The sequence below is a fragment of the Pollachius pollachius genome, assembly GCF_949987615.1.
Source record: "Pollachius pollachius genome assembly, chromosome: 1".
NCBI lineage: Eukaryota > Metazoa > Chordata > Actinopteri > Gadiformes > Gadidae > Pollachius > Pollachius pollachius.
In genome coordinates this window covers 734026-749680 of record NC_136934.1, presented here as the reverse complement: position 1 = coordinate 749680, position 15655 = coordinate 734026, and the positions used below count along the sequence as shown (strand labels likewise).

General features: G+C 42.1%; 1 protein-coding gene across 2 annotated transcripts in view; it reads right to left on the bottom strand.

The window, feature by feature from the left end:
* Positions 1 to 1492: 1492 nt before the first annotated feature.
* Positions 1493 to 15655, bottom strand: part of LOC307083779 (endophilin-B2-like) — a 31750-nt gene continuing 17587 nt past the window's right edge. For both annotated transcript variants that reach the window (XM_079747736.1, XM_079747737.1), the window contains 6 exons: positions 13712 to 13774; positions 13526 to 13549; positions 13102 to 13191; positions 12903 to 13003; positions 3407 to 3554; positions 1493 to 3312 (listed from right to left, as the gene is read on the bottom strand). In XM_079747736.1, coding sequence (XP_079603862.1) covers positions 3205 to 3312; positions 3407 to 3554; positions 12903 to 13003; positions 13102 to 13191; positions 13526 to 13549; positions 13712 to 13774 — 534 coding nt within the window. In that variant the 3' untranslated portion in view covers positions 1493 to 3204. The remainder of the gene's footprint in view (positions 3313 to 3406; positions 3555 to 12902; positions 13004 to 13101; positions 13192 to 13525; positions 13550 to 13711; positions 13775 to 15655) is intronic.

The following is a 15655-nucleotide window of genomic DNA, read 5'->3' as shown; positions in this document are numbered from 1 at the left end:
AGTGACTTGCTGTTGCCAGAACTGGACACGGATTAATGGTACTGCAGGAAGTGCCAGGTCCCTTTGTGCTTCACATCCAAAAAGAACTGCTTCCAGCAGTGGCATGACAGCCCTAGTGTATATAGTTAGTTTTAGTTAGTTATATTTGTTCAAAGTTGCTGCCAGCGTGTTATATATATATCCCTAGTGATTGTAGTCTTTAGCTGTGTTTTTACCTTTGTTTTAACAGTTTGGTTTTATTATATGTTGTTCTCAAATATATCTGCTCCAGTTGGAGTCAAACTTCATTTAGATTGTATGGTTTTCTTTGACTGGGAAAATGTATAGAGGTCTGGGTGAATTTTCAAAACAAGTCAAAACTGTTGAATTTGGATGGAATGGATACCTATAGTGATATGTCAGTGAAATAAAATTAGTTTTACAGTCTGGTACCTTAGAAAGGTCAAATGGCACTGATGGTGCCCAAAAGTGCCCAAATGGCACAATTTAGTCCGCCTGGACCTACCTGTACTAAAACCTCTCTAAAATCACTTTATTAGCATTTATCCTGGAACAGGGTACTCATCAGATGTTGTTATATGTTTCCCTAAAGGTTCTGGGCTACTATCCCATAGTTTCAAGGTGGTATTCACTCTAAATAATGTGTTTTCTCTAGGCGAAAATTGAAAATTGACATTTCTTACTATGTTCTAGCTGAATTTACTCTGACACAATAACATCTATATTGATTCTGACACTTCTGCAGCCACCTCACAGATGTTACCTTCTTTTTGAAACAAACTTTATTCATGTAGCCCTTGTAGTTGTGGAGGCATACTCTATTCATTTTGGGCATGTCATTTCGGGCAGGAGGCCTGTGAAATAGGCCTAGGGCTTAACAGGATAATATAATAATCTAAAATAATAATAATAAAATAAATATATATATATATTTGTTTTATTATTATTTCCGGCCTGCTTGGCCTGAAATCGCCGGCCGTTCGGGAAATCTCCCGAACCTCCCGATGGGCAGTCCGACTATATACTGGTGACCTTATACTGGGATATTTAAATTGGAATGTTTGAAAGTTTTTGGAGAGGATTGGTCTGTGAACAAGTATGAAGTCATTATTTCTTATCAAAACAAAAACAACATGTCACAGTGTGTATTCCCAGAACAAACGGGGGTAATCCAACTGTTGCCACGCAAAAAGTTCAAAAAGGTGTTCACACGCAACAGTTTCTGACTGTGAAATAGTTTGGAAGTAGGCAACCTCCACACTTAGATAGTCTAAACCAGTCATGACCAATATATCAGCTGTGTGCTTTCTAGTTGTTATCGAGCCACAATGAGGATAGCCTAGCTGTAACATTGGAGACCTCTCTTCATGTTTTTACACGTTAAGCAGAGATTACCAAATGATCTTGCGTCATAGAACTCTGGTCCAGGGAGTCGGAGATGAATGGATAACATTGTTGTATTGTTTTTTTAATTGAAAGTGTAATCCGGGAAAATACATACAGACAGGAGAAACACACACACACACACACACACACACACACACACACACACACACACACAGCAGCACAATAAATATGTAAACATGACATGACCAGACGGTCTGGTTCAAGAAGTAGGCTGCCAGCCATGGCACAAAGTTAAATAAAATATAACATTAACTATAATCCTTATTAGTAAACTCAATGACATATATATTATTGGATACCCCCCCTCCAGATAGAGCCCTCCCATGGCAGGTTAGTGGACTTCTCTGATTGGCTCAAAGAGGGACTGGGCAGTTTGGCTCTGTTGTGTTTGAAGACAAATGCACACAAATATGTTAGTTAACATGTGATGGGACTGTTCCTAACTAGGATCAGTCCCATCACATGTTAGCTAACATCAATCCCATCACATATTAGCTAACATCAGTCCTATCACATAGTGACTAGGATCAGTCCCCTCACATGATAACTAACATCAGTCCCATCACATGTTAGCTAACATCAGTCCCATCACATGTTAGCTAGCATCAGTCCCCTCACATGTTAGTTAACATCAGTCCTATCGCATGTTAGTTAACATCAGTCCCCTCACATTATAGCTAACATCAGTCCCATCACATGTTAGCTAACATCAGTCCTATCACTTGTTAGCTAACATCAGTCCTATCACATGTTAGCTAACATCAGTCCCATCACATGTGAGCTAACATCAGCCCTATCACATGTTAGCTATCATCAGTCCTATCACATGTTAGCTAACATCAGTCCTATCACATGTTAGCTAACATCAGTCCTATCACATGTTAGCTAACATCAGTCCCATCACATGTTAGCTAATATCAGTCCCATCACATGTTAGCTAACATCAATCCCATCACATGTTAGCTAACATCAGTCCCCTCACATGTTAGCTAACATCAGTCCCCTCACATGTTAGCTAACATCAGTCCCCTCATATGTTAGCTAACATTAGTCCCATCACATGTTAGCTAACATAAGTCCCATCACATGTTAGCTAACATCAGTCCCCTCACATGTTAGCTAACATCAGTCCCCTCACATGTTAGCTAACATCAGTCCCCTCATATGTTAGCTAACATTAGTCCCATCACATGTTAGCTAACATAAGTCCCATCACATGTTAGCTAACATCAGTCCCCTCACATGTTAGCTAACATAAGTCCCATCACATGTTAGCTAGCATCAGTCCCCTCACATGTTAGCTAACATCAGTCCCATTACATGTTAGCTAACATCAGTCCCCTCATATGTTAGCTAACATAAGTCCCATCACATGTTAGCTAACATTAGTCCTATCACATGTTAGCTAACATTAGTCCCCTCACATGTTAGCTAACATAAGTCCCATCACATGTTAGCTAACATTAGTCCCCTCACATGTTAGCTAACATAAGTCCCATCACATGTTAGCTAACATTAGTCCTATCACATGTTAGCTAACATTAGTCCTATCACATGTTAGCTAACATTAGTCCTATCACATTACAGCTAACATCAGTCCCCTCACATGTTAGCTAACATCAGTCCTATCACATGTTAGCTAACATCAGTCCTATCACATGTTAGCTAACATTAGTCCTATCACATGTTAGCTAACATTAGTCCTATCACATGTCAGCTAACATAAATCCTATCACATGCTGACTAGGATCAGTCTTAGAGTGTGTGCGTGGTGTGGTGTGGTGCGTGTGTGTGTGTTCAACTGAGCAGCTCCAGGTAGGTGACAGGAACTCTTCCTCTGTGGTTCTCTCTCTCTCCGACCAGCCAATCAGAATCCATCCCAGGCACTGTATACACTGTAATCAGCTGAGAACACACACACACACACACACACACACACACACGTTTAGACTCTGGTCCAGGTCTGCCTGGGGGTCCAGGTCTGCCCCCCGGTCCTCACCTGGTCTGCGTAGAGCGACAGCTCCGAGGCGTCGGCCGCGTCGTAGTCAAACAGGACCCGGGCGGTGCGGCTTCCCGGGGGGATCCCCCCCCCACCCCCACTCTGCTCCCCCGCTGCCCCCTGCTGGCCAGAGCCCCCCGCGGAGACGCTGGTGGGGGGTCATCATCATCTTTAAATAGAGTGTAGTACTGAGTAGTACTGTGTCGTAATGAGTAGTACTGAGTATTACTGAGTAAAAATGTGTAGTACTGACTAGTACTGAGTAGTACTGTGTAGTACTGTGTACTAATGTGTAGTACTGTGTACTAATGAGTAGTACTGAGTATAACTATAGTAATGTGTAGTACTGAGTAGTACTGTGTACTAATGAGTAGTACTGAGTATAACTATAGTAATGTGTAGTACTGAGTAGTACTGTGTAGCAGAGATGGGACAAAGCCACTGTTTGGCAAGTCCCAAGTCTTAGCAGTCAAGTCCGAGTCGAGTCCCAAGGCAAGACAGGGAAAGCCACGTCGAGTCCAAGTCCCAAACTTATTCAAGTCTTGAACAAGTCATCATGTATTTTTACTTAATAATGTCATAATTAGGCTATTGATCATAATTTCAACATATCACTCTAATGTACAGTAATTTCTTATCAATACAGTTATATGTTCATTGTTTCTGTCTTCAAATGTGTTATGATATGCGCATGCGCCGAAATCTTATTTTGTTCAAAGTAGCCCGATAGGGTGGGAAAACCGCCCAATCTGGCAACACTGCCTGCACGTCCTCAAAACTTAGGCCAATAGGTCTGTAAAAAACGCCCAATCTGGCAACACTGCTGAACTTCCTCACCTCCACCGTCAACGTAAATCAACGAGACCAACTGAAACGAAGCCAATATGAAACTTAAACTGTGATTTTTGAAGAAAGCATAAATTATATCGAAATTCAGTTTAGATATCATTGAAGATACGAGTGTGTAGATTTGTTATATTTTTTGAACGAAGGTCAATGGTTGAGCAATGATTTAGTTACGATGTCTTAAGTGTCAGAGGCTGGCCAGACGGCTTCAATGGGACCAACTCAAAACGCAGCTGATATGAAACTAAAACTGTTATTCTGAATAAAGTATAAACGATATCGAAATTTCGTTTTGATATTATTGAAGTGTAGATTTGTCTTCGCTCGCTGTTTTTTTTCATCTTCACGGAAGTGAATGCGTCTCGGGTTTCTAGCCCTCTAGGCGGGAAATAGGTTAGATATCTAAAACAATAAATGTTTTTTTTTTTTTTTGTAATTGGTATTTTATTGAGTTTTTATACATCACTATTACACTGCAATCAACATTGTAGTCCACATGACAATTGACATCTTACCAATTGTTCCTTAGTGATGTTACATTTTTGAAAAAGAACATAAAGATTAAGCCAAAAAAGGTACTAAAAATCGGGTAGAAATAGTTAAATGAAAAAGAAAAAGTAAAATAATAATAAAATAAAATAAAAAAAATAAAATAAAAAAAAAATTAAAGAAAATAAAAATAGAAAAACACACATGGATCAATTTTACATTTTTACAATAGACACCACGCTCTCATCTTATAGCAATATATTGCACGTACTTTCCCCATTTCGCCACATACCGTTCAGTCCTGTCATTAATGTTGAAAGAAATCTTTTCGTAGGATGCCACTTTTGCTAACTCCGTGCTCCACTCCTGGAAAGAGGGCTCACCTGGGTTCTTCCAATTTCTCATTATAATTTGTTTTCCAACCATTATACTGGTCTGGATAAAGTCTGCTGCTCCACAATTGGATGTTATTTGTGGATCATTTAAGACATAAAGCCGCGGGCAGAACTCCAAGCTAGACCGGGTAATATTTTCAATGTGATCATGAATCTTTAGCCAGTAGTTCTGTATCATGGGACATTCCCAGAGCAGATGAAGGAGAGTCCCTTCTGAGCTGCAGCACTTCCAACAGTCTGCATTATCCCGCAGCTTCAGCCTGAACAGTCGGCTTGGAGTCCAATAAAAGCGATTAAGAATCTTAAATTGGATTAATCTAATTTTAATGTCTCTTGACACCCTCTTAATGTTTTCACAAATACGATCCCAGTCTTTATGTGTGACATCAATGTTCAAATCTGCCGACCAAGTTAACATTGATGCATAAGATATGGTAACTGTCTGTTGGAATAACATTGTATAGAATATGGAAGCCTCATGTCCCAAACCCATTATTTTCGTAGTCCGAGAGAGAAGATCCGACTGTTGAGGTTCTATTCCTCTCCCTATGACAGTAAGTAACAAGTGACGCATTTGTAAGTACTTCCAGAAATTATTTCTGGGCAGATTGTATTCACCAGTCAACATTTCAAATGACTTTATATTATCCCTCTCATATAGGTTTGCTAGTGTAATAATTCCTTTTTCCACCCAATCTTTCCATAAAAAAGAATGTTTATTAATACGTAACTTTGGGTTATTCCAAATACAAGATTCAGAATTAAGATAGACATTGATATTAAAAGCTTTAGAAAACTTCTTCCACACATTAACGAGGTTGGATATGATAGGGTGAGATTTTAATTCGGAAGGTATAGTGCTAGACAGAGCATTTATAGGGGCAAGTGGGGAAAGCAGTCTCTGTTCAATCTCAAACCAGGCAGGGGCTCTCTCTGGTGGCAGTGTCCACTGAGCTATATGTCTCAGACAGAAGGCATAATGATACAGGGCTAGCTTGGGGAGGCCCATGCCACCCTTATTGATTGGAACTTGAAGCCTTTCTAACTTTATCCTTGCACGTTTGCCATTCCATAAAAACTTTTTGCAAATTTGGTCAAACCTTTTAAAGTATTTCTGGGGTATTGCAATAGGAAGACATTGAAGCAAATAATTCAACCTTGGGATACAGTTCATCTTAAGGACGTTAACCTTCCCCCATAATGATAAGAATAGTGGTGACCATCTATCTGTATCTAATGACATTTTATTAAAAAGTGGGTCCAGATTCTTTTCGATTATTTTATCAATTTGGTGAGGGAAGAGAATGCCAAGATATTTTATGCCTTCAGTATGCCACTGAAATAGCCCTGCCTGAAATAAAGTTTTTGGGCAGTATGAGGTCAGTGGGAGGGCCTCTGACTTAGACCAGTTGACTTTATACCCTGATATTTTGGAGAATGACTTAATAACGTCCAATAATGCTGGGACAGATCTGGCTGGGTCCGAGGTAAGCCACAGAATGTCGTCCGCGTAAAGCAGAAGCTTATGTGTAGACTCATTTATTTTAACTCCCTGAATATTCTGATTCTTCCGAATAGCTGCCGCAAGAGGCTCAAGAGCTAGACAAAAAAGCCCTGGCGACAATGCAGAGCCCTGCCGGGTGCCTCTACCAAGTGTGAAATAAGAGGAAATCAGACCATTTGTTCTCACTGCGGCCTGTGGGTCTTTATAGAGAATATCTATCCATCTGAGAAATGTTTGACCAAATCCAAAAGCTCTAAGCGTATGAAACATATACCTCCACTCCAGCCTATCAAACGCTTTCTCAGCGTCAAGTGAGATAGCTGCTGTTGGATCGTTGGAGTCCCGTACAGACCACATAATACTTATAAGACGTCTCACATTATCAGAAGAATTTCTTTGTCTAATAAAGCCCACTTGGTCCGGATGGATAAGTGACCTAAGTGTTCTATCCAATCTATTCGCAAGTATTTTAGATAAAAGTCCACAATCAACAGATATTAAACTTATTGGACGATAGCTTTTACAGTCAGTTGGGTCCTTTTCTTTTTTAAGTATAAGTGTGATAATTGCCTGGTTTAAGGAGGGAGGTAATTTACCAAATTCAAATGCTTCTGTAAGCATATTTTCAAATAATGGTAATAGATCTCCTGCATAACATTTAAAGAATTCTGCCGTAAACCCGTCTTGTCCTGGGGATTTACCTGCTGGTAGGGCCTTAATTGCATTAAGTATCTCCTGGGAACTAATAGGTGAATCCAAGTCTTCCTGTTGGGAGCTACTCAACTTAGGAAGGTTTAATTTATCCAGAAATGACATTATCTCTTTGTCCGTGGCAGTACTTTCAGATGTATAAAGATTTATATAGAATTTCTTGAATGCATCATTTATTTCCCTAGATTTAGTTGCCATGCTTCCATCCCCAGTCGTCACTGCTGCTACAGAAGACTTGGACTCTTTTTGTTTACTGTACCTGGCCAAAAACTTCCCTGCTTTATCCCCCGATTCAAAAATAGTCTGCCTGGCCCTAAACAAAAGATATTCAGTTTTCTTGGATATTATAATATTATATTCGTATTTAAGGTGAGTCAGTTCTTTTAAAATAGATTCAGATATAATCCTTTTTAATTTAGCTTCAGTGTTCTTAATTCTCTTTTCTAGATCTGTGAGTTTAGCAGTATTGACCTTCTTCTTGTGAGAAGAATATTGAATAATAAATCCCCTTAGAAAGGCCTTCATGGCCTCCCAGGCCACTATGGCAGAGGGAGCTGTGGAGACATTGGTCTCCAAATACAGCCTAATCTGGGCTCGAAGATCTTCCTTAAATCCCACATCTTGCAATAAAGATGAATTAAAACGCCACATCTGTGATCTTTCTGTTTCCTGATATGGGGTGATTTGTAGTCTGACCATAGCGTGGTCCGTTAACAGAATGCTATCAATTAAACAGGACAATGTGGCAGGCAGTAACGAGCTAGAAATTAGAAAAAAATCTATTCTTGAATAGACTTTGTGGGCTCCTGAGTAAAAACTGTAATCTCTGTCCGTTGGGTGGTTCAGACGCCACACATCTGTTAGACCCATAGATGAACACATTCTCTTAACAAGCAAAACAGAGTCAGGCATTCTACTTAATGATGGCTTACTTCTATCAAGGATTTGGTCTAATACAATATTGAAGTCTCCTCCCAGAATTATTGGATACTGTCCCATATCATGCAGCTTACTTTCTAAGTCTACGAAAAAATTAGGGTGATCAACATTGGGTGCAGGGTCCAAAACTAACACTCGCCACTCGCCAATTACGAGTAGATTTTGTCTCTGGCTGGTAAATTTTTAAGACCACTCGCCACTCTGGCGAGTTATTATTTTTTTTACCGGCGAAAATTTAATTTTTCGTTACTGGAGGAGAACGACGCTGGTATCTGCTAGTTTCCAGACAGAGTAATGTGTCTTTTCAGCAGAGACGATCTTTTGGCACGTAAGCGCGTGATGCCACCATTCAGCGTACCCATTGGTGTTGTTTGGCGCGCCCAGTAGAACTGCTAGTTTCCTGACAGAGTAACGTGTCTTTCCAGCAGAGTTCTCCAAGTACGTCTCGCTGCGGCCTGCGGGAAGGCGGGGCGTGACATCACGCCCCGCCCACATCACGGGCGAGTGCATTCTGGGATTGTTTGCGCCCGAATATATTAATAATATTTTAACGGTAAATTACGTAAATATATATATATATATATATATATATATAAAACGGGTGGCATAAATCAAGCGATCTGATTGGTTCCTAACTGTTGTATATTGAGCGTATAGTTGTCTGAACTGAGTGAAGTGAGTTGTCGTTCTGAGTTATCAATATTATGGCTTCGTTCGCTCGTTATCAAATGGAAACCATCCATCGTAACGTTACAACTTACTCCCTGTGATAAAATAATGTATAGACTGTGTGCTAGACCGATCTAACGGGGTCATCCCTATGTTCCCCGCTTTGTATGTGACCGGTGTTTTTCGTAGGTGGAATCCGGAAGAATGAATATTAGGGTTACGGTTATGGTTTTACATGAATTTAAAAAAAAGAACTTTCACTTAAGTCATGTCTTTGAATACTTTGTCCACCACTGGTCAGATATTCATGTTTATATAGGGCTGTTGCAGTCTGGTTGAGCTAAAATCAGAAACAGTGATTCATATTTTAACATACATTGCTACTAGTATTAGTGCATATACTATTAAAATATTGATTGAGAATCGCATATTAGACCCAAATGACATGTTAAATAATACTGATAGCAATTCACAACACTTAAAAGCAATTTTTATTTGGTTGGCTGGTAAAATATCTGCCTGGCTGGTAAAATTTCACTTACCAGCCAGCCTGGCTGGTAAGTGAAAAAGTTAGTTTTGGACCCTGATTGGGTGCATATATATTGGCCAGTATCAGAGTCTGTCTTGAATCTCTGCTAGTATTATAATAATTCTGCCCTCTTCATCTTTAACCTCCTTCCTGTGCCTGAACTGTAAGCTTTTGTTAATTAATATAGCTACTCCTCGACTTTTAGATATCCCAGCACTAAAGGATACATGTCCTACCCAGTCCCTACATAATTTAACTGATTCCTGGGAACAACAATGTGTTTCCTGCAAGAATACTACATCTTGTTTTTTAGTTTTCAGATGCCCCAGTATTTTCTTCCTTTTAATTGGACAGCCCAGGCCATTCACATTCCAGGTCGAATAACATAATGTCCTCCCACTGCTAGTCATAAGCAATCTTAAAGTATTTTACTGTAGAATAAGTGGCCATTCTATTATGATATAAGATCCATGGTGCAACAGTAGATATACACATTGACAAGAAAAAAAACAAAAAACCAACATAAAACCAACACCATAGTGATGTCAATAAACTGCAGACTGCGAACCAGTCTGGCACAAAAAACAGAACCAAGAACATTGGTGAGATAAAACAAAAAAGTAAATCTCTTAGGTCCATGACTTATGGAATAAGGGCAGCCTAAAAGCCCACTGCCCTGAGTATCGTTTACAAAATTGTGTTCAGATATTAGGTTAAAGAAAACATAGCGATTTCTATACAAAAATAGAAATGGTCGGCAATACAGGCCCCGGCTATAAAGATATAAACTGAAATGCCAGCATCCAACTTCTTTGTGACGTGCAAAGCCGGAAAGGATCTTTCCATGTCCAAAAACAGAACAAAGGTCGTGAAATCTGCATATACACACACCCTATCTCACATACCATTACTCTCCCGGACAAGCGGCCGGCAGAGACTTGTGTAGTTTCCAAGTTTATCCAGAGCGCGCCCGGAACGTATCACGCACATACTCAGTGTCAAGCATGTACCTCAGCGCATCTCGATGTATTCCATTGCTATTTCCGGGTCATCAAACACCCGTGGACTCTATCCATTGATGAAAATCTTCAGAAGTGCAGGGTATAGCATTCCAAATTTAATCTTGCGCTCGTGGAGTGCTTTCTTGCAGCGTGAGAAGGCTTCTCGCTTCCTTTGCGTCTCCCTCGAATAATCTGGGAAAATCATAACTTGTTTACCGTTCCACGTCAGGCGTTTCTTTTCCCGTGCTGCTTCCAGGATGGCTTGGCAATCTTTGTATCGTAGCAAGCGCGCCACAATCGTTCGGCCACGATTCTTCTCTCCTGCTTCCAGCCGCGTCCCGATCCTGTGAGCACGGTCCATCTCGATACCCCCCGGGGTTGGATCAATGCCAAGGGTCGCTGAGATAAACTCGTTCAGAAACGCAGTAACATTGTTCTTTTCAGCCCCCTCCGGTATCCCAACGAATCTGAGGTTGTTGCGTCGGGATCGGTCTTCAGCTGTGGCCAGCCTGTCTGTCAGGAGTTTTATGTCCTCTTTAGTCGCTGCCGCCGGTCTTGCCTTTAAGTTAGCTTGCTCGTCCTCTAGCTGACTCACTCGGTCTTCCACCTGCGTAATACGAGAAATGAGGGTGGATAGCTTTGTATCAACGGAGCTCATAGACCGACGAATTTCTTTCAAATCCGCGGTTTCTTCTAGTATTTTGCTTAGCATCCCGTGAATCTGAGCCATATCAGGCTGGTCGGGCTCCGTGGCAGTGCTAGCAGTGGTATCCTTGCTAGATGCTACTCCCTTCGTACACATGTGGAGCTGAGTCTGTGCGGCTGAGCGAAGTTTTCTTTGTTCAATGTTACAGCCAGCCGTCGAACTTTTACCTTCTTCTGACATTGTTTAGTTCAACAACATATAGGAGAAAAATGCCTATATCTGAACTTATTTTAGGATGTATTAAGGATATTAACCCAAAAGACAGCAGGAGCACACGTTTCAAGCTGCCATCACGTATCCCAGCGTCACGTGACAACAATAAATGTTTTTGACTCAAGACATGTCGAGTCATTCAAACAAGTCATTTCACAAGTCAAAGAGGCAAAGTCCGAGTCAAGTCTCAAGTCAATAGCAGTCAAGTCTAAGTCGAGTCGCAAGTCATGCGTAATTTTGTCAAGTCGAGTCTGAAGTCATCAAAATCATGACTCGAGTCCAAGTCATGTGACTCGAGTCCACATCTCTGCTGTGTAGTAATGAGTAGTACTGTGTACTAATGAGTAGTACTGTGTAGCATGAGTAGTACTGTGTAGTACTGATTAGTAATAGTAGTACTGAGTGGTACTGTGTAGTAGGAGTGTAACGGTACACGTATTTGTACCGTACCTTCACGGTACAGGCACTTCGGTGCGGTTACAGAGGTGGACCGCGGTTCCTAAATGTGGCGTACATAGCGTTAATATGGCGAATGTAAGGGCTTGTTTTGCAATGCCGGATTTAAAACTTGAAGTCGGAGTTCCACCCAGACCGTTTAGCCAAAGTATACTAATCCGACTCCGTAATCCCCTCAGAAGCTCTCCGTCGGGATGTCGGAAACGCAATGCAATTCGCCGCCCGATCTATCTTATATTTTAACTACAAACCATGTAAGCAGTGTTGTAAATAAACTTCCAAAGCTTCTCAAATCTTATTTGGTGTTTTATTGGTCCTTACGGTGCAAGGTAAACAATGTACAAACTAATTAAGGTGCAAAGTCAAACCGGAGAAGGGATTCAGGAAATGATTGTTAGAGGACCAATCACAGCCCTTGCCGTCTCAGTTGCGTCGACCAATAGGTCCATGGCGTCGACGGATAGTTAAAAAATATTGGATGCGCAGGTAATCTACGGAGAGGGTCTCCAACAGGCTCTTCGGCTGTGGAGAGGGCTCTCCGTGTCTACGTACAGCACTTTAACATGCACACGCATTTGAAAACGCACCATCCAGGTGTTACTATCACCGTTGCTGTGGAAAAAAAAACGAGCTGTGCAAACCCAGCTCACGACACTATGTTAACAACCCCTGTCTGGGAATTCAGAAATGCAAATGCCATAACCAAGTTTATTGGTGTTTTCATTGCTGCTTATCTACGGGTTGAGAAACAAGCAGTTTTTTAAAATTTTCCCCTTAACTATTAACCGTACCGTACCGTACCGTGACTTAAAAACCGAGGTACCTACCGAACCGTGACTTGTGTACCGTTACACCCCTACTGTGTAGTAATGAGTAGTACTGTGTAGTAATAGTAGTACTGAGTAGTGCTGTGTAGTACTGAGTAGTACTGAGTAGTACAATGTAGTACTGTGTAGTAATGTGTACTGCTTCTGTCCTACCACGCTAGTGCTAGCTGCTTCTGTCCTACCACGCTAGTGCTAGCTGCTTCTGTCCTACCATGCTAGCTCCTTCTGCAGGTCTTCCATGTGCAGGTGACACTGCTTGTAGTACGCTGCCTGGGCCTCCACAAACTCGTGCAGGCAGCGCAGGTGGTTCACCTGACGAAAAACACAGACAGGTGGTTGACCACACAGACAGGTGGTTCACCACCTGGAGGGCAACGCTGGGCCGTGTCCAATGTGTGGAGAAGACGTACGTGTGTGCTGCTGATGTCCTCCAGCAGTAGTTTGGTGACCTCCGCCTGCTTGTCAAACTCCACCTGGGCTCGGTGGAGCTCATCTCCAGCCTGCAAACCAGGAGCCTTTTAGAAATAAAATACACTCAAATAATGGCTCTTAAATCGTACCTACATCACTAACTAAATGGGATATATAGAATGTTTACATTTTGCAACCCATTGGTTGGGTTGTAAGCAATGTTTACACCGGTATTCACCTGAGGCAGTAGTTTATCATCAATGCACTTCATTCCTATCAGCTCCCCGCTGTAGTTTATCATCACCTCCCTGTTGTAGTTCCCTCCTCTCCCTGTTGTAGTTCTCTCCCCTCCCTGTTGTAGTTCTCTCCCCTTCCTGTTGTAGGGTTGTTTGTTAAAGCATGAGGTTCAGGGGTCAGACTCACCTTCTCCACTTCCTGGGTCCAGAGCTGTTGGAGGATGAGAAGAATTTTGAGCAGTTCTCAGAAAAAGAAGAGGAAGCCTGACCCTAACCCCGACCCCAACCCCACCCTAATGAGACAGGGTGGGGACAGACAACGCCCTAACCTGAGACAGACAACACCCTACCCCTGAGACAGACAACACCCTACCCCTGAGGCACTGGCAGAAAGGATGTAGTTCCGAGGTCTGGTCTCCTGGAAGTCAGGCTGCATCTACAGAAACAGAGAACAGTCTTAAATGGAAACAACATCATAACATATATATTCCAAATGGAATGTCCAAACTGCACACTATAACTATATTAGTTATAATAATAACTATTATAGTACAAATACTTTATACTAGTTATAATGATAACATAACTAACTAAGACAACCATCTCTGTGTAGATTATTCATATTGTATATGAATAATGTTTCCCTGATGGTGGTGGGGCGGTTTACGGCTCTCCGAGGCGGCAGGAGTCCTGTACTCCGGACAGGGTGACCCAGGCTGAACAGACAATGACCCATCCCAAGGGCTTTGCAGGTTGGGGGTTGGGCGATGGGCTAACTACCGGTTCCGGAAAAAAGAACTGGTTTGAGAAACCGAAATGATGGAAACTCTACCTCTGACCGCCTGAAGCGCCTGAAGCAAGCTTATCAGAGACCCCAGGGGTAGGAATGTCTGCTGAAGCTGAAGTCAAGATCGGGAATTGGATGCGAGAATGTTAGACCACTATACCAAACTGGAAAATTGGCACAACTGACCAAAGAAATGCAGCGGTACAACCAAAGCATTGTTGGTGTATGTCAGAGCCGAGTGAATACCTTTGGAGGAGTAACAACTGCCACTGGAGAGACCTTTCTCTTTTCTTCCACACGGAGCAGGACTACTCCTTTTAAAAGGTGCAGCTAAAAGCCTCATGAATGGGAACCAATTTCAGAATGGATCATCACAGCCAGGTTTACATCAAAAGACGCAATATCACATTCATCCAATGCTATGCTCCCACCAACACTTATAAAGAAAGAGAGACCTTTTACCAACAACTACAGGCTGTCTTCCAGAGCACTCCCAAAAAAGACAACAAGATTGTAAGATTGTCGCTCCGTCTGCATCAACCACGGTAAGCATGGATTCCGGTGGCTCTTGTTCCCGCCTTTCTCATGGATAAAATAGCTCTGTTAGAGAGACGTACATGTCAGCTAGAGCAGGGGTCCCAAAGGGGGGTCGCGGAATGATTTCCATGAATCAAATAATAAAATAAATAATAAAAAAATAATAAAAATAATAAAATAAATTTTAAAAAAATAAAATACAGAAAAATTCAGCTAGATAGTTGTAAAAATTATGAAACATGGTAGTTAAAATTAAAATAAAACTACAGCTTTTCCTCCTGAGGTGATTACGACCTAGATTAACGATAGCATCATTTGCAGGTGTCTGGTCTCTTTACGGCTCCACAGTAAACATCACAAAGCGGACCAGTAGATTTTCTCTGAACTAGCTCATTGATGATTTTTTGATGATTTTTCAAAATGAAACGCTGGTTAATACTGAGCAAAGAAAAGACAGAGGCCAGCGGAGGAGGCAGAGAGGCCAGCGGAGAGGGCAGAGAAGCTAGCGGAGAGGGCAGAGGTTAGCGGAGGAGGCAGAGAAGCTAGCGGAGAGGGCAGAGAAGCTAGCGGAGGAGGCAGAAAAGCTAGCGGAGAGGGCAGAGAAGCTAGCGGAGAGGGCAGAGGTTAGCGGAGGAGGCAGAGAAGCTAGCGGAGAGGGCAGAGAAGCTAGCGGAGAGGGCAGAGAGGTCAGCGGAGGAGGCAGAGAGGTCAGCGGAGAGGGTAGCAGAGGAGAGCGGAGAATCGCCTTGGCCATCGACCTCTGGCGCGGGAAGAGGTGCCCGCCATAAGGGGGTCCATAAAGCAGTCGGATCAGCCTTCCTCCAAGTGTCGCAAGTATCGAGAGGGATATTTACAGTATGGATTCACATGCGTCGTTGTCAACGAAATACAACATCCCCAATGTGTAGTGTGTACAGAGGTGCTTGCACATGAGAGCCTAAAGCCCGTAAAAATGCTCAGACACATGAAAACTAAGCACCCCTCTCTTGCCGC